Source organism: Lutra lutra, chromosome 1 (genome assembly GCF_902655055.1).
Source record: "Lutra lutra chromosome 1, mLutLut1.2, whole genome shotgun sequence".
In the NCBI taxonomy this organism is placed as follows: Eukaryota; Metazoa; Chordata; class Mammalia; order Carnivora; family Mustelidae; genus Lutra; species Lutra lutra.
Genome location: NC_062278.1, coordinates 199,025,216 through 199,044,650, shown reverse-complemented (window position 1 = coordinate 199,044,650; position 19,435 = coordinate 199,025,216). Strand labels below are relative to the sequence as shown.

The following is a 19,435-nucleotide window of genomic DNA, read 5'->3' as shown; positions in this document are numbered from 1 at the left end:
ACCGGCTACAGGTAAACCACTTGGCCACAGGAGCCATTCCATTTCCTCCTTAGTCTCCTCGCTCCCATGGCCTCCAGTCTGGAGACAGCGTCCAGCCTCTCGATTTACGGGAACCCCTTGCCCACCTCCTGCGCGTGGGTATGCAAGGCCATATTTAGCTCAACCTACCCGTAGTTCACTTCACCCAACCAGGTGAAGCCAGACACCAATGGAGCACAAAGAAGAAAAGGCTTTCTGTCTCAAGTATCTGTCTGTGTGAAGTTAGTGGCTTTTTAAAGGTTACCACTTTGGTGCCTACGCGTCAGATTCTTTGGGTGTTTAATTTAGAGGTGGAAAATATAGTCATCTAATGCCAGCAAGCAGAATTAAGAAGGTTATGATGTTTCAAGTAGAAAATAAAACAATTTGGGAATGGATATACACGTGTATGTATATATATCTATAGGCATGCATATATACCATATGCGTGTGTGTGCTCAAACAATGAGGATATGGCTTACTGCCAAACATTAAGAAAAGTTTTAAAAATTTATGATGCTTGGAAAAAGCATATGAAGACATAAATCTTAGATTTTCCTCCCAATCAAAGCTAAACTACCAGAACAGGCATGCAAAACTTTAATAATGTATAACCCAAGGAAATGAGAGTTTAACAGAAAACCTAAAATTAACAACGGCCTCAACAATCATATCAGAAAATGACTATTTAGTCAATGTTAACTACAGTATTGGTGACAATGGCAAAAGTGATTTTGTCTGTCACTTCCTGAGCACATTCCATGCATGAAGAATTGAGATTCAATTGACATTGAGATGTCACTGATTCATTCAAACGTTGTGAGGTCATCAGTCTTCTTGTCCCCTTTATAAAGAGGAGAAAATTGAGGCACAGCAACATTAAGAAATCTCAGTGTCACCCAGCCATAAAGTGGAGGGAGGGGGCCTAGATTACAGGCCCGTGTAACTACAGATTATAGAATGAAAAGTGATGGCCATTGATATGCAGCCTCCGCTATGAAATGGGAAGTGGGAAAGGAACAAAAACTGAATCTAGAATAAAAAAGAAAACTAGGAAGAACTCAGGGAATTTTCTAGATAATTTAGGCCTCCAAGGAGTCAATGTCATCCACAATTACGGCATAATCCATAATTACGGCAACAAAGTTTTTGTGTAGTCATAAATGATTTAGCATCATTCATTGTACAGAATCAGTCATTTGAGAAGTTGGAAACTCAATCAGTGTATTAGTCATATGATTCCTAAAAACTAGCTTGCTTTATTTCAAAATTGAAAAATGTGGCCTCAGAAAAAAAGGTCATTTGACAAAATACACCAAAACTTTCCCATCTCCACGCAAATTGCACATTATCCCTAGTCTAAGGAGTCACCTTGGAGGCTGTTACTTATTCCAAAGAGCCAAGCTTTTCTCCAAGACAATTGGGAAACTAGCCTTTGGAATCATTTCCAAAGTCTGGCATATTCTTGTGACAAAGCAGCATAACTTGCCAGCAGCATAACTTAATAGTCTAAAATTGTCTTTTAGAACCAAGTGTGGGGAATAAGGCTGCTGATATAGCAAACTCTGGTTTTAGGAAAGAAACTTGTGCTGTGATTACAAAAGAGTAAGGTCTCTTGTGTGGCTTTTGAAATGGCCAGGGGAGCTCCAGAAAGCTTTTGAGTAATCACTGCCATGCAGGGAAATACACACGAGTTCCACTGGGTGATGGCTGAGAAGGGAAGTATGGATTTGGAGATGACAGTGTCAAAACTAGCCTATGTAAGATGGTGGCAATGATGCAGCCATCACACTCACACTGACTCAGTGCTCCCTCCAGGGTGCCTGGCACAGAGCAGGTACCCACTGAACAGTTAATGAATGACTCCAAGACTCCACCCATGTGTCAGTTAAACAATAAACAAACTCATTCCTAATGAGAAAAATCTCCACTCTTTACAACAGTTATCACATCAAAGACCTGAACACTCACAATGGTATGGCTTCACTGCAGAACTAAAATAGGAAGAAAAACCTGCTCTAAGGGTCTGCTGCTCATTTTGCCACCTTTTTCCAGATGTTTCCAGTCTGCAGGCTATGTTTCCTAAATGTGTGCATACAGGGTGCCTGCCACACAAGGCAGTCGCTCTGAGGGCAGGATGGAATGAGGTTTCCTCTGGCCCCCTCACTATGCTGTCCAAGCTGCTCTCAAGTGCTTATCAGGCACTTCAAGCAGCTTCCAATGAGGACGGCTCCCTTCTGCAGCTGAAGGAAGGAAGAAAAATAACCAGGGCACATCTTCACGTGCCAATAAGAATGCCTCTTGCAGGAAAACCCTGTTCAAAGAGACCTCATGATAAGATCTAGATGATATATCCTCTATTGTCTGATTATTCGGCCATTTATTTATCCCACAGTTATTAATAATTAATAAATGATTATTATCTTATTATCTATTGGCATTGAAATAGCAGCATTAAAATATAGACCATCACTCCCAAGGAGGTCACTCTCAGTTGGAACACACTCCCCCTGCTCTCTCCGAGCTCCCAGCATGCACTGCTGCCTGGGTGGGCAACCCTCTTTCCTCCGGGACACAGCTCCCCAGTTCCTCATTCTCTGTGCCAGGCAGCAGCTCCCAATCCACAGAAATGCTATGGGAGCTTATTTTCCATTCTGCTTACTTACCATAATTCATTTATTCAGTTAGTCAAAAATATCTATTAAATGCCTACGTAGGGCCAACCCTGTTCTAGTTGCCTTCACCTCTGAGCAGTTTGACCCCAGTACTTCGGGAATCCATGTATGAACCACTCAGTGGAGCCCTATCTGAAGTCACAGATATCCATTCACATAACATTAGCGGTGTTTGCTTTATAATTTGGGGGCACATGTGAGTATTTTTTATCTCTTTGTCACATGGAACTATAATTGTACCAGATGATGGAAAAGCCCTTGCAGAGGGTCACTGCCTCTTGCATAAAGAATGCTTGTGAACAGTTTGGGTGAAATTCTGCCAATAAATGCAACAGTGGCAAAAAATGGTAAGTGATTTCAGATATAAGTAATTAAACAAAATAAACATCATAAGTAGACATCTTGGCTATTTTATCTATACTTCCTGTAAGTTTATATATTCAAACTTGAAAAATTTTTGTGAAATTTTTCTTTGAGAAATAGTAGATGGCTATATAATCAGGGTACTTACATTTGAGTATATACAGTGACATTTCCTGACTCATAAATGATGGAAGAAAGTGCTCATCAGAACCAGAGAAAGGGCCCAGCCCTCAACCTGAAGACATTTGCAGGGAATGCCAACAAAGCTGCAGGAACTGGCTTAGGTAGAAAAAGTCAGGCTGCCTTTGCTTAGAATGTTCATCTTCTGAACTTACACTGCTGCCTAGTCCAACCTATTAAAAAAAAAATCTCTTTGGGTTATATTCCCCCATCTCTTAGTATGCCTTACATTGTGATTATGTCTTTATGATTTTTTTCTATCTGGTGAGGGAGAAACAAGAACCTGGTCCTAGAAACCCAAGGGTTTAGTATAAAACCTGACACAAATGGCTGTGGAATGAATGAATATGTAAGTGAAATTTGGCTTTCATAAGCATTGAAAACACAGAGATATGTATGATCTTATTTTTATTTTTATGTGGGATAAACCAAGCCTAAAGAATTAAAAACATTATAAACCCTGTTAAAACTGAAAAGAGGGTCCTCCTATTACCTATAATATACCTCCTAGACTTCCTAGCTCCTAAAGATGCACTTTTAACTACCACCTTGTGTCAACACATTGGATTCTAGTGTACATGTGGCAATTCCTGTGAAGTGAAACTTCACCCAGGCGACCAAGCCACAGTCTAATATGTTCCTAATCCCTCATTTAGAGTAAGGAGCAAAATAACCTTGAAAGATGACTAAAAGGGTAAAGCCATCATTAAGCCAAGTGAAGAGAGGTGCAGTTCATTCAGAAATTACAGGCCCATTTATGATCAGACTCAGGCATCCAGGAGACATACCTACATTTCAAGGTTATATTGTTCAACTGTTAACATGTTCAAATTTGCAGTTTTCTAATTTCTCATAAAGATCCTTTCACAGCCAAAAACTTACAAGCAAAATAAAAACAAGCCTGCTGGTAATGACACAGGGACACTCTGTGCTTCATTTTCAACCCGTATAATTGATTTTGACAGCACAGCAGGAACCTAAAGCGCTATAGTCCACACTGCCCAAGAATGGCTTTAGCAGGAAAAGGGCAAAACTGTGTCCAAATGAGAACTAACAACGGATACCTGAAAAAAAAAATGCAACCTTATATTTAAGGCTAGAATAATTTCCACATCTTCCTCTAAAACATTCTTCATCTAATTTGGATTTGGGGCATAGCATTATGTGAGTTTATAACCAGAAGTCAATGTAGATCCCAAAGTCAAAAAGTGATAGAAGGAAATAGCACTATACCTTTCATAAACATTTTTCAAGTTTGCTTCACATCAACTTTTTTAATGAGGTGCAATTTTTAAAAGGTACATCAGAAGTAGAATTTTCTTGGTCAATCATTCTAACACAACTGCTATTTAATCAAGTGGCAGGCACAAACCCATTGCAAGATGCTCGGGTGAATTCTTATTCAGCAAAGATAATTTTATGCTTAATAAAGTGTCACTACAGAGTTTTTTCAACCTCAAACTGTAATCAAAGAGTTGATTGCATATCTCAGTTATTAGCACTGTGAATTGTCTAGATCAGTATTTACCCAAGTTTTGCAAAATACTAACTCTTTGGAATGTTAATAGATGTTCCAGGAAAATAATCTTTTTGTTAAATGATTGGAGAAATTTTGGATTAAAGAACATTAAACATGACTACAGAACTTCTCAGAGTTTTACTATGCTAATATGCATGGTGGCTCTCCAAGTGAAGAACAGAGTACATATTATTTTCCAGAAGCATTTGACAAATGGAACCCTTTCTTCTAATGGTATCTCATAGAACTTCACTTTGATAAACATGCTTTGGGAAATGCGAACCTAGATAGTATCAACCCAGTTTTTGTCAAATTAGTCTCTTTCCATTTTCCCACAGTTCATTATGACCCACATAGTGGAGGGGGGGAAGTAGCCTCTATGACACAGTGGCTTATTAAAATAATAGTCTATTTCACCAACAATTACAGTTAAAAGCCACATAGCTTTTGCCCTTGAGAAAGAAGTCTGTAACCCAGGTGGCTCAATTCTGAGGAGTTCCTGCATTGTGTATCTTGTGTCCAGGCTGTCACTGTTTTAATCTTTATCTTTTACTTAAAAAGTAGCAACTGGTGGATGTGTTATTATAACCGACTATTCTGAAGAAAGAAAACATAATGTTTTAGCGCACAGTACAAAAGTCTTCTCAAAATGGTAGGCATGGCATTTCAGATAGAGAACAGAAAGAGTTTAGAATAAATGATACTTAGAGACAAATAACATATTACAAGGCTGGTATTGAAGAAGACCAATGGATTCCCAACTGGAGGATGTCCTTGACACTGAAATGAATGCTCCATTAGGGTAGCAGTTGGCCATGAGTTGTCCTCTTGGATAGTACCTTTAATCATCACAGGCAGGCACCCTCCAGTTAGTCTCAGGATGCCAGGATTTCAGAGTTGAAAGGGGCCTTACCCCTTGTACAAGTCCCTTGTTTTATAAATGAGAAAACGGGCTCAAAGAGGAAAAACAACAACAACAAAAAAAAAACTATGTGCCAAAGGTCACATGGCTAAATTAGTGATTGAGCCTAGCCTACAACCGAGATCCCCAATTCCCTGGGTACTCTCATCCCCACTCACTCAGAACCTTGTATTCCATGGAAGAACTTTGATTCGGATAGCCCTCTGGAAGATTCTGCTCTGGCTTGCCAGAGCCAAGGCTCCAGCTGTAGATACATCCTCATGGTTACCTCTTCCCAATGGTCTTCTTCTATTCCAGAGCAAGCAGCCACCAAGGAACACATGCAGAGCTACTCAAGTCAGATATGCCAGGGAAGGACATCTTTGCTCAGAAGAAAAGATCTTGAAATATTCAAGGGTAAAGAATCTTGTCTTACCAACAGTTAAATCCCAGCCATAGCACAGTACCTGGTATACAGAAGTCCTCAAAAAACATCAGTGGGACTACTTCAGAACTCAGGACAGACTTCTGCATGCCTTGAAGAAACATTTTAGTCTATTTCGTTAGTTAAAAGAAACTTATCCACTATCACATAAAATTCATGTGAAGCCTCTTTGCCCAAGTTTATACAACCTAATTTTTTCCATTTTTGGAATAGTTTGACCACCATTTTCACTATTGCCATAGTTACTGGGGCTAGTGAGCATACAAAGAGACAGTTAACACAGGAGAGAGGGGTTTCCCACTCAAGATTGAGACCTGGGAAAGAATGCCAGTTCTTTCTCTTGTTCACATCACCAAGTCTCAATCTTCTCAACTGTACAATGGTTCCAAAGATGATAGCTACCTCATTCATTTCTTGGGAAGATTGAACAAGTCAATATATATACAGAGCTACTTGGCCAACTAAGATTGGTTTTTAATAGCTGTTTGTATTTTTCTTAAGGTTTTATTTCTTTATCTTCCCACAGAGAGAGAAAGAGTCAGTGAGCATACAAGTAGACAGAGTGAGAGGGAGAAACAGGCTCCCCATTGAGGAGAGAGCCTGAAGTGGGGCTCCATCCTAAGATTCTGGGATCATGATCTGAGCTGAAGGCAGACATTTAACCAACTGAGACACCTAGGCATGCCAACAGCTGCTTGGATTGAAGAGAAGTATGAAGCTGGGTAGGTAAGAGTCCTGAGATCAGTGGCGTGTGCCTGCCATGATAAACAAAGAGAGCACCACATGCTTATCAGATACTCATTAGAGATGACATGGTATGCTGCCCAGATTCCTTTTCAGGACTAAGGCATTCCTTCCCCAGCTGCTGTCATGGATGTGCTTTCCAAGGTTTTGCCCTCCCCTGGGGTTGACCATATCCACTCACTTGTTGATGAGATGTAACAAAGGCTCAGCCTTCTTATCTCAATTGGGGTCAGCTCCCTCCAAATGGCCACCCCAACTCCAAAGGGTACGGATGGGAACTGCTGAGTCTCCCTTGCAACTATGTTGCAGTTTAACTTCTCCAGTGCCTCCAGCTTCTCTCCCTTCCTGAGAGTATCCCCCACCACAGTAGGTCTCCTGCATGTTAATCTCACTCTCAGTTTCTTAGGAACTCAACCAAAGACATTACCCTTGGAATAGTTATTTGCTCAATAAAAAACAGCAGCTAGTATTCTAATTGTTGACATATTTAAGCAACCTATACTTCTTTTCCATGAAAGGAGACTTTCTGAGTTCCTTTACAGGTGACATCGTTTTATTGGATGAGGAAAGTGGCAAAGATATAAATAACTTAAACTGATCTTTATTTAGCATTTAAAAAGTCCTAGGCTACGTAGTCTGTTCCCACAATTTTATTCGCCACCGATTTGCTACTTTTTTAGTGATTCTAATTGTAAAGACATAAAAGAGTCATAGAAGATGACAGAATACCCTGTTCATTAGCTTTGCATAAAGCTTAGTTTCTTGTTAGGAATCATTTCATGTCATCTTAAATGGCCAATCTAATATCCATTGCTGAAAGAGCAGAGGCCCAAACGTGGGGCTTATGGGTTAATGGTTCAAATCCTACTGAAGGTAGACATATCTTATGGAAACAGTGGGCTATACAAAGCACACTGGACAGGGAGGCAAAAGCCCTGGGATTTGGTCTCCCCTCTGCCAATAACTCCCTCTGGAAACTTGGGCCATTCATGTGCCTTTTCTGGGCCCTCCTTTCCTCATCAGCAAAGCAAGGGGCTTGTATTAAATAAAATCTAAGGTCCTTTCTAAGTAAGAAAAACTTACGATTGTTTAACCTTGCAGGGTTTTTCCAGGCAGCATAAATAAGATATAGAGGGAAAGTGTAATACCAGAGAAGAAATTAAAAGTGTCATAAATTCAAATTACTAACTTCCCAAATGTGTATTACAGGAGAGACTATTAAATGACCAGGAACAGATTTTTATATTTGTATTTTCCTTTTGCAAGATTTCCATCTAAATCATTGCCCATGTCATTGATTGTCATTTCCTTAATCTGGAGTGTTTGAATATACAGCTTAGCAATGCTTTGGACAAGCCATAAGTCAAAGTTAACATTTTTAAAAAACTAACCATGCCCAGGTCTCTACCTTGCATAGAGACATGCTGAAATACCAACACCCATTAGAAAGAGGTTATTGATGTTGGGGTGACATGCACTGTGATTTGCAGGTGCCCCCCTGGCTAACCTCTGGTAGCCATATCTCAGGGTAAACGTGCCATAATTACCCTGGCCAGGAAGAGCTGGTTTAACTGTACTGGCTCTTTAGATATATGTTGAACGTGACTGCCCTTTAGGGATTTCCAGAGTCCATGTGTGTGAGCTATCATGTGAATTCTACTTTTGACAAAAAAGTAAGGTATGCTATCAGAATTTTTTTTTCAATCCCCTTGCCTTCAAAGTGTGGGTTCCTCAGTAATACCTTCATTGTATCTACTTTGAAAATTATACCACACCACTATAGATTCAAGTAGAATGGAAAGATGTACAGATGCTCCCAAGCACACAACCTAAAGGTCTCATTTCTCAGTGGTTTTTAAAGCACAACTTCTGGTCCAGAAACTTTTGCCTGGGGAAGCAATTTTTTCAGTTTCCAAAAGCTGAGCTTTAGTCTGTCCTTCACAGGAAAGCTTTGCCTCCTCAGAGCTTTGCCTTTAATGAGACCTAAGATTGCAGATGAGTCAATGGACCACTGTCTGAGGCTCAGTTTCCCCATCTATAAAACAAAAACACACAAACTTGCCTCACCCAATCCTCAAGGTCAATGGGAGGATCCAGTCTGAAGATCATCCCATGGAAGCACTTTGAGAAGCACCCAGGGCTCTAGCTAAAATGTGTGGTTTTTGTTATTGTCTAACCTGACCATCTGCAGTAAATTTTAAAAAACATATTAAAATGATGTCTCCAGTTTATGGCCCAAGCCTCACCTCAAAGTAAGCCCAGAGGTCAGAGTTAAAGGTAAACAGAGGGGATCCTGGTGGCTCAGTTGGTTAAGCATCTGCCTTCAGCTCAGGTCATGATCCCAGGGTCCTGGGAGGGAGTCCCACCTGGCACTCTCTGTTCAGTGAGGAGCCTGCTTCTCCCTCTCCCTCTGCCTGATGCTCCCCCTGCTTGTGCTCTCTCTCAAATATATAGGTAAAATCTTAAAAAAAAAAAAAAAAAAAAAGAAAGTAAACAGAGGAAAGGCAGGTTCTACAAAGCAAGTCCCTGCTCTTTTCCTAGAGCCGAGGCACGCCTATGATCACTTCTAAATCTCACTAGAGAACACAGGGGGATGCACGCTGCCTTTCCCTTATCAATTTATATTTCAGGGACCAAAAAGAGAAAATGGAATTATATCTAAAAACTAGTCTGATCCTCTTTAGGAACCTCCTTTGAAATGAACAAGAGATTACCATATTATTCCAGCAAGATTCCTTTCTCCATCCTCCATCCCCTCAAGCTTTGTCATTCCAGAGCATTCAGGACTCTGCTTCCATAATAACAATGATTTCATTTGACAAATATGTCACATTTCATTCTGTAGGATCTTCAGCCTTCGACAAACAAACATTCACTTTGCTGAGGACTAAGAGCCACTAATGGAGTGAAACCTGAAAACCCTTCAGAAAAGAATAATGAACCTCACTCTGTCTCCAGGGGGTAATTTAGTAGGTAGATTAGGCAACACTTGATTAAGGGTAAACCTCTCCTTTCCATAGAAATATATTGTGTCTGTATAGAGGGGCTGTATGAAGTGGAGGATTAGGTCACAAATCCTCAAGAAAAAGCAGAAGACGTTTCTCAGAAGAAACATGCGAGTTACGGCACATTTGGAAAAACAAGTAATACTTTATTGGAAGGAAAGAAGAAAAACCCCACATACAACAGTTTTATTTACACGATTTCACTTAGCTTCTTGGAATGTTTCTAACAAATGGTTAGTTCTCAAATACATTGCGCAGGACGCCTTGTCACCCCTGACAGTCTGTGAATTACTACAAAGAGTAACGACTCAACTCAAGGCTACCAGAACTGATTGTCAAATAAGAATTTCTGAGACTGCCTATAGGGAGCTGCTACAACAAAAAGTCGTCTTTGGCTCATGAGGGATGAGAGTGTGAAAGAAAAACAAATGTCAACATAAATCCCCAAGGAAAGAAAGCACTTCTGTACTAAACCTCAGTCCTACCCTCCAATGTTCTGTGTCCTCTGTAGACCTGCAAGTACTTGAGTATTTCTTGTTGTCTGAAACCGTGAACAGAATCTGGAAATGCTGGATATAGCTCCATCCACATTTCAACAACAAGACAGAATTTATTCACAGTTTAATGGAACATCCTAATCTCTACCCATCAACATAGAAAATGGCAAGGGAAACAAAACATCTCACAGTGTTAAAAAGATCATACTAAATTCTAAAGCAAATTTGAACAAATGTGGATTTTTCTTTTAAACCTGTGTTCAGACGACTTTTCCCATCTTTCCATATGTTAAATAAGATGGCTGAAATGGAGCCTCCCTAAATCACTCTACATTGTGCCTACTGAACAGCCATGAAAAACCATGTACTAAATAAATGTGTTTTGACAATGATGAATCTCTTAACTCTGCTGGTCAGGTTTCTTCTAATGGCAGTACTTAGAAGTATACCATAACACATGAACATAGATCACAGTTTGAGTAACAATTTTAAACTTAGGGAACTGAAAGAGAAATGAACTTAACTCAATGACTTGGAGAGATGAACATAGAGATATGAGGCTTAAAAATTGCTGCTTATGTCACACGTGTCCCTCTGCAAAGAAACAACTTATCAAGGCTTAGGAACTTCATAATGAACTATATGTTTTACTGAAAGCAATACTTTTTTTTTGAGGTTTATATTGTTTGTTACACTTACTTGGTTAGCTGCCTCCAACTCCAATTGGAGAAACAAAGTAAAGGAAGTCCCTTTGGAAAAAAGATATGAACATATAGACTTGTACAAATTAAAAAATAAAATTGTCTTTCTAGCTTTTCTTATTTTTTAGAACTCTACTAAAAGGACAAAAATAAATGGGAACATTCATTTGCTTTTTAAACTGATCACACTCAGGTTTAACCACTGGCAGAGAAGAAACTTTACAGTTCCCTGGGAACCTATAATTTGGAAACGGAAGCACACAAGAACAGACTTTAGTTTTCAGGCAATAAATTGAAGAGAATTCTGCAGACATACAACAGAAAAAGAGCATAAAATATTGGCTTGTGCCTTTCTTAGAATGTTAGTTCATTAACTCGATAACTGCACATGGAAAAATGCAGCCAAACTCTACAAAGATGTCCAATGGGATTTCAAATTGGCATATTTACACAGCAAGAAATAGCTGGAGGTTGGGGGTAGGGGGTGGGAAAGCATTCCATTCTGGTAATGACGATTTAGTGTGAATCTCCGGAAAGACACCTTGTTGAAAAATCTCCATGCAGTCTCTAATGGGACACACAGAAGCCCAAAGCCCCAAGGCCAGACATAAATATCATCCTCCATAATCTGTGTCGTGGGGAATAGTTCTATAGAATTATACAAAAAAACATGATCTTTTACATTTACCTTTCATACACAATTCAACATAAACTTGAAAAACGTTTTAATTTTTCCTCCTTATTGCCCTATATGTTGTTTAATGCTTTATTGGAAACTTTCATTTACTGGTGTGTGCTCTGTATCTGTACTACTCATCAGTATAAAATAGTTGCAAAGGAATTGTTGGACGATACTCCCCATGGTCACTGTCTTCTATGGTTAAATGCTCATTATCAGTCTCTCTGGGGGAAAGCTCTAGTAACTGAACCCCACATAGATCAGGTATGGCGCTAGGCCCTTTCATAAAGCTCATCTTATTTAACACTCTCAAGGCTATAGAGATTGTAATTCCTTCTTATAGATGAAAAAATAGTGAGAGTCAGAGAGGTTCCCTACCTTACTCAAAGTCCTGAGCTAATAATACTAAGGGCCACTATTTGAAAACTGGACAGTTTAGCTCCATGGTTCTTGATCTTTTCCTTCCTGCTCTCCTTGCCAAATTCTCCAAAGTATGATGTAAGAAGTTAATTCAAGAAATTCTCTATTCTTATAGATTGTGAGCATTTCCTCTGAGGAATAATAATTCAAGGTATTTGAGGTATTTTCAGACAAAAAAAGGACTCAGGACAATTACATTAAACTGCCCCCTCTCTTGAATGGATCAAGTTGAGCTAGCCAGGGTGCTAGTCTTTTTACTTACATCATGTGAAACCAATGGGACCAGAGTAAGGGATGCACAGTAGAGGCTACAAGCAATGGTCAATTCATCTGCCCGTGTGTTTCACTAGATCCAGAGTGTTTTTTAAAAATGCACCAAATCTATAGATTTCACATAAAAATGTGTATTTTATGGCAATCGGATGGTCCCTCAACCCTAGGCTCACCTTTCTGGCAGCATTCGGTCGAAGCTTAGTGGTCTCAATCCCTTTGATGAACCTTGGGTCCTTGGGTTCCTTACAGTCCCTACCACCCTTTATCAGATCCGTATACTAACGCCCCTGTAGCTGTAACTTTTCATTATGTTTATATTACTGTTTTTTCTTATGTAGAGAAATGTTTCTCCAAATGTTGTCTCTTTTGATAGTTTCAATGACTGGTCTCCAGTCCTCACCCTTCCTTGTACTTCCTCCCTTTAAAATGGTCTCTTCATGGGATTCCCTAATCCCCACTAATTTGCTCACCCATATGCCTTGCTTTGGCTAGTGGTGGGGCTGTGGTGTGAAAATCACAGTGTCAGTTTAGGTCTAGGCCGTCTGAGACCTTGAGAGTTTTTGCTTACTCTCTTATGCCCTGCTACTGTCATCAGAAGAGTTTCCTCAGTGGCACTGACAGCCTTCAGCCTTAGTCTCGGAATAAACATTTGTAGAATGGGGCTGCCCCAGCCACCCAAAGACCTGCAGTGAGAAACAGAAATGCCCACTTAAGCCCACCCTAGAGAAGCTGAGCACTTGGTCAATCTGAAAAATCTGTGACAATAACTATTGATGCTTTAAAGTCACTGAGCTTTGGGATGATTTGCTACACAGCATTATTATGGCAATTGCTAACTGATACATCTCTACCAAAAATTTAAATTAAGACACGCTGCAAGAATGAAACATCATAATTTTTTCTTACATGAAAACCTGTTTCTTATTTACTCTAATAGCCTAGACCCTGGAGGCATCTGAGTTTGCAATTCCTTCCATAAAACTATAAACCTAAGAACTAAAGAAGGTTGGGTTTGTGAAATGTTTCTTAGCATGACTGCATATCCAGATTGGACTGAAACAGCCCAGTTTTTGCCTGTTGCTGTTATGTCCTGGTTTGAATACATTCATTCAACTTTGTCTCCAATTTTCATAACTAGTTGAATCTCTTCAATTTCTCCTTTGGAACCTCATCCAACAGCTATTATTGTTGTAGTAAATACTGTACCTGAGATTTTTTTTGATATGATAGTTATTTGGTTGATCAAAATCATTAAGTCAGCATGTCCAACCCTTACAAAAAACTAGAATAGAATGAACCAAATTTAGTAGGTGCCAATCCTACTACTAACAACTACTAACTACAACTACTAACCAATCCCACAACTATTAACCAATCAACCAACTTTTCAACCAACCAAACTGGATCCCAGTTGACAGACGTTTATTAAAAGGCTGAAGAAGCTAACTCATAAACAGGAAATACCTAAAACAACAGTGATATTAAAAAAGCAAATGCCCTGAGAAAGTATAGTTCTGTCTTCAGAAGGCAGTAATTACTGCATCTGAGTACATCTGCTTAACAATCCAAGAAAGTGGGAGTTTCACTCTCTATTAACCTTAACCAGAGACATTTTCATCAAAATTAATCGTGATTAGTTTTTATTGCATTTCAAATGCTATCCTTTATTTGGGGTGGTCAGGAATGCAACTAAGCAATTCCAGACCATGCTATCTTTTATGAATAGGTCTATGAGGTAGTTATCAAGAGGCCCCTTATAAAAATATTGCTATGCAAAAGTTCATGAGTCAAAGCAAGACATTAATTTCCATAACTATATGTGTCCTTAGAAAAGAAATGACTATATATAGAAAAGACAGCAAGTCTGATGCTCAAAACATATCAAGAGTAGAACTGTATAAATGCCCACGCATATCATAGACAACAATTTCACAAAATGTTCCTTTTACCTTTTCCTTGTTATCATAATAACAATTAATCATTAATACTTGTGAGCATAGCTTGTGCCGAGTATAATTCTAAATTCTTTATATGCATTGACTCTTTAATCCTCAGAGTAACTCTGAAGTAGATGCAATTATTATTATTCCCATATTACAGATGAGGAAACTGAAATGAGGAAGAGTAAGTCACTTGCCCAAGGATATTTAGCAAGTAAATTCTGAAGCTTGGAATGAATCCTGGGCACTCTAGCCCCAGAGTCAGTTAAAGAAAGATGATAACACTAACCTCACTGAAAACTGACACCACAGTCAGTCTGTTATGTTTTGTGCCCTCCTGTAGCTTGCTCTATGCAGCCTCTACACCTTTGTTGACAGTTCTCTTGCCTGAAGTGCCTTCCCTATGGCTGTGTCCCTCCCATGTCAGCTCTAATCCCACCTGCTCCATGAAGACTCTTTGCCACTCCACAGTTTTCTTGTCACCCTCTTTTAGAACTCTGTTCCCGAACTCTCACCACCTAAAGATGGTCAGATCTAAGTTTTTGAGTCCTGGCTCTGCCACTTACTAGTTAAGTAACTTGGGACAAGTTATGGAACCTCTCAGAGCCTCCTTTTTCTCATATATCAAATGGGATGACAGGTTATCTATCCCATAAGATGGCTATAGTGGATCTCTACGGTTTTACTGTGCAGCACACCTTCTAGTAACACACTCCTTTCTTTCTTGTGTGAGGTCACCAGTTCCCACTTTCCCATAGGATTTGGGTGTGGCTAACCTGTATCCCTTAGGCTCCAGGTGATCACATCCTGGCCTGGCCAATATACCCCTTCTTTTAGTTTGAACTTTTGCTAGAATCACTAAGAAAGAACGTTTCTCCTCTCTGAGCATGACTATACTCACATTGGAGGCTGGCTGCTGGTGGCCATGACTGGCATCACTGTGGACAGCTCTCTTAAGAATCAATGCAACAAAGAGCCGAGCACACTTATGAGTAGGATGGAGACAGATTCCTGATGCCAGTGTGGGAATATCTGAGTGTAGCCTGCAGTCCACCTGGCCTTTTCAGTTAATTGATTCCCATTTTGCTTACTTCAGATTGACTTGTGTTCCTGTCAGTTACAAATAAGGGTCCCAACTCATAAGAATTAAATAGGTGCTGGAGCACCTGGGTGGTTCAGTCAGTTAAGCATCTGCCTTTCTGCTCAGGTCATGATACCGGGGTCCTGAGATCGAGTCCCGCCTCGGGCTCCCTCTCAGCAGAAGCCTGCTTCTCCCTCTCCTGCTTGTGCTCTTTCTCACTCGCTCTGCTCTCTCTCTCAAATAAATGAAATCTTTTTAAAAAAAAATTAAATAGGTGCTGTAAGCTACATAGCACCCAGTATACTGAAAAGTTCAGTAAATGATTACTACAGTGATTATTCCTCTACATTAGTTTCTCGAAGGCTGACCCAGTTTACCAAATGTAAAATCACCAACATTGTGGTGAGGAACAAATAAGAATATTTGCCTGGCAAAGCAATAAAACATTCTATAGGTTTTAGTTCTCGTGATCTCAGTCTCCAGGTTCCAATCTAATATGTCATATGATTGGTGGGAAAACAAAGACCCAAATCCTGGGACAAGAATATTGAAAAGCTGTGGATTTGAATAAGCTACATGCTCAGGTGTTCCCAAGCCTGAACAAAGGACCTGATGCTACTATTGTTCTAACCAAATCAACCATCCGTGCAAAGGGCCTTGATTGAAACCATTAAGGCACCTCTAGGACACAGAGAAAAAAGAAACGAATATTGACTAAGTAACCTCCATGTGCCATGCTCTGTGCAAGACATTTCCTTGTATTTCCTACTCTAGAATAATTATTTATTTCCCTTTTGGTCAATTAAAAAGATGAACTGAATACATACTGAAACTATCTAACTCCTTCTATCTCCAAGGAGGAAACCTAATATATAACTGGAGAAAGACACTAATTAATAAGCAAAATTTAACATGAACTCTGGCCAAGTTGAACTTGAACTGTTCTGTTTAAAGGCACACTGGAATAAATAAAGGAACTTCAAAGCAAATGCCCTGTTTTAGCTTGAATGTTTTATTGAGCACATGAGGAGAGCTCCTTTGCCAAAAATAGGGATGGTTAATGAGGAAAAATTGGTGTTTTCAGTCAGCCAGTTGGTTTCTGAGATAGGGCTGTCCATTCAGAGATAACTATATTACACAGAGAAGACAGAATAATGATCTGTCTGAGAGCCTCAGAGTTTTGAACAAAACAAAACCAGTTTTGTAAACTGAGATCAACTTAATGCATCCTTTTTCAAATACCTTCTGTGATAATACACATACATTTCCCTTCTACTAACGCCAAAACCACTGAAATATAATTCTAAAAGGAGGACATTTCTATGTTTTGAGCTTCTTGCCAACTACATAAACGCAGTCCTTACCTTTTAATGTGAGGTATAGAAACCAATAGACTCTGCAGTATTATAGTTTCCACCATAATCAGCTCTTCTTGGGCACCATCCCGAAAATGATGCCCCACAGCTACAAAGACCTATTAGGTTCTCTGGGACCACACTGCTACTACTGGGCTCAAAGCTAAGGCAAGTCCCCCATTTCTGTTCGTATTTTTCCACAGCAATGGGTATATGTCAGAGACAGTCAATCTTCAATTATTTAGGTTTTAAGAGGAGAAGCCTGAGCTCACCTGCAAGTGTTGTGAGTTGTCAGCCATGCTATCTTCTCGCCTGCGGACTTCTTCCAGTAATTGGGCATTTTTCTTCTTTTCCAACTGTTGGTTGTGCTTGAGGTTGGCCACCTTCTTATTCTGATCCTTCATATGCCTGAGAAAAGTCAGCAGAGTGTGGTTAAATTCAACCACTGGAAGATCATATGTTATCACAACAGAAGTACTAAAGATAGAATATATTGATATGGATTCAGAAAAAAGTTGGAACTTCAGAATATTCCATTAATTCAACCACAAGTATGTATTGAGCACCCACTTAATGCCAAGTGCCAAGATGGCACTGGGGCTGCCATGGTGAATGAGACATGTATAGTCTTCACCCAACTCATGGAGCTTGAAGTCCAGTGGGAGTGACAGACCAGTATCAAGGAGACACAACTTAGGTTTCCTAAAGGAGAGGAAATAAATCACATGCTGTAACAGATAATGATGTGATTGCATGTGTGGACAGGCGTGGGACAGGAAGATGACTTTAGGTACTGTGGCCAAGAAACCTCCCTAAGGAGGCAAGACAATGGGAAACACTCCAAGTGACCAGCCAAGAAATCACCAGTGGAGGTGCTCCCCAAGTGGAAGGAGCAGCAAGTGAAATTCCCCAGGCAAGAAGGGACCAACTACTTTAAGGAACTGGAAGGCTGCAGTAAGGCTAGCCCAGGGCAAGGGGGATGAGAACCCACTCTTCCTGGGAACCTGGGATTGCAAAGGTAGGCAGTACTCAGGGGAACACAGGGCCCCTGGTCTGTGACGGGGCATTTATTTTCTTCTAAGTGGTTGTTCATCTAATTATTATTGTTCTTTTGGATCATGTTCCCATTCTGAGATCATAATCCATTACTTTGATTTTAAAATAACAATTACAAGGCTCCAATCAAATACATTGTCATCACTTAGCTCAAACAGAATAACACTTCGGCTAATCATCATGTTATGTAAAGCCCTGGTGCTTGGAATAAAAGTTCTTAATGAATCTATAGGATGTCAAAGTGCAAAATCATAAAGTGATCAAGTGAGTAAAAGACTAAGGACAAAGGATGGGTTAAAAGAGTGGGAGGAGGAGTTCTAGGCTTAACGTGGACTATTTCACCAGCAGCGTTTAGCAAAACATTCCACAGATTTAGGCAACCATGTCCATGGCAGCTGGTATAAATCTAATCTCACACGTGAGGAGGCAGGATGGCAGTACAGAGGGCTTAGGAGCACTGATTCCAAATAGGAGGGCCGCAAAACAGAATCTTCTGGGATCCTTCGAACTCTCCCCCACCCCCAATCCCCAGGCATTCCTAAGTCAGCCTCTGTCACTGAGCTCTGACTCCCAAAGCAAGAGAAAATCACTGTTCTCAAGGAAATGTGCACGAGATGAGAAGTGCATGATACACAGCAAACATGTCAAATTAAAACAATTACTAATCAAATGAAAGCCATGTTTAAGAAGAAATGTTTATTTGTTGTCCTCATAAAATTATATAGTCCCCTACTCCCTCTCACTCCAAGAAAATGAACGTCAAGAGAACTTATTAAGCTGAATGATCTTCTAAAAGAAATCCTGCTGATGAAAATATTCTGCACATTTTGGTCCTTATGAAAACTTACAGTACTGGCTGAAGCAGTGATTTAACAATTTCTGGTGACATTTATTATGAGGATTGTGGTGAGAGAGAACAGCCATCTATTTGGTCAACATTTGGATTGGATAATTTTTATCTGACATTTCCTCTTTTTTACCCAATACAGTAACATCCACATCTGAAACTACCAACTCAAGTCTACATGCTAATCTTCTTTTAGAAAATTATCTTTTGGTTCCTACAAAGATGTTGAGAACAACCTCTTGCTTCCTAACTGAACAAGGATATAGTATTTCCAAAACTCATACTAACCCGAGGCAAGCACATTTCCCAGCTCAGGAAATAAGGTCCATGTCCAATAATAGGATGTGATGGAGAGGTCAGTGCTATTAATAAGATTGTATAAGTAGAGGACATTTTTTTATAAAGAAATACTTTTTATAACTTTGAAGCACACACTTAAATAAAACCAACTGCTAAAACGTTTTGTTCCCAAGTACCACTGGAAAAAAAAATAGATTATTATTGCAAATATCATTTGCATAAAGAACTCTCCCAAAGCAGTCTGAAAATACATAGATCTTACTTTCGGGGATACTGCAGTATTTTTCAATCCAAAAATTAAAAAATAAACTTCCAAATCCATGCATCCTTTAAAGCTTCTCTGAATTATAAATGAGTGACTAAGAATAATGGATAACTGAAGTTTAGACATTATGATGGAGGCCTATCCTCCATATTCTCCAATCATTCCTTCAAA

The 19,435-nt window shown here is 39.6% G+C and overlaps 1 protein-coding gene across 1 annotated transcript in view; it reads right to left on the bottom strand.

Annotated features, from left to right (window-relative positions):
* ERC2 (ELKS/RAB6-interacting/CAST family member 2) overlaps positions 1-19,435 on the bottom strand; it is a 937,761-nt gene that overhangs the window by 420,623 nt on the left and 497,703 nt on the right. The window contains exon 16 of the mRNA XM_047691669.1: positions 17,069-17,204. Coding sequence (XP_047547625.1) covers positions 17,069-17,204 — 136 coding nt within the window. The remainder of the gene's footprint in view (positions 1-17,068; positions 17,205-19,435) is intronic.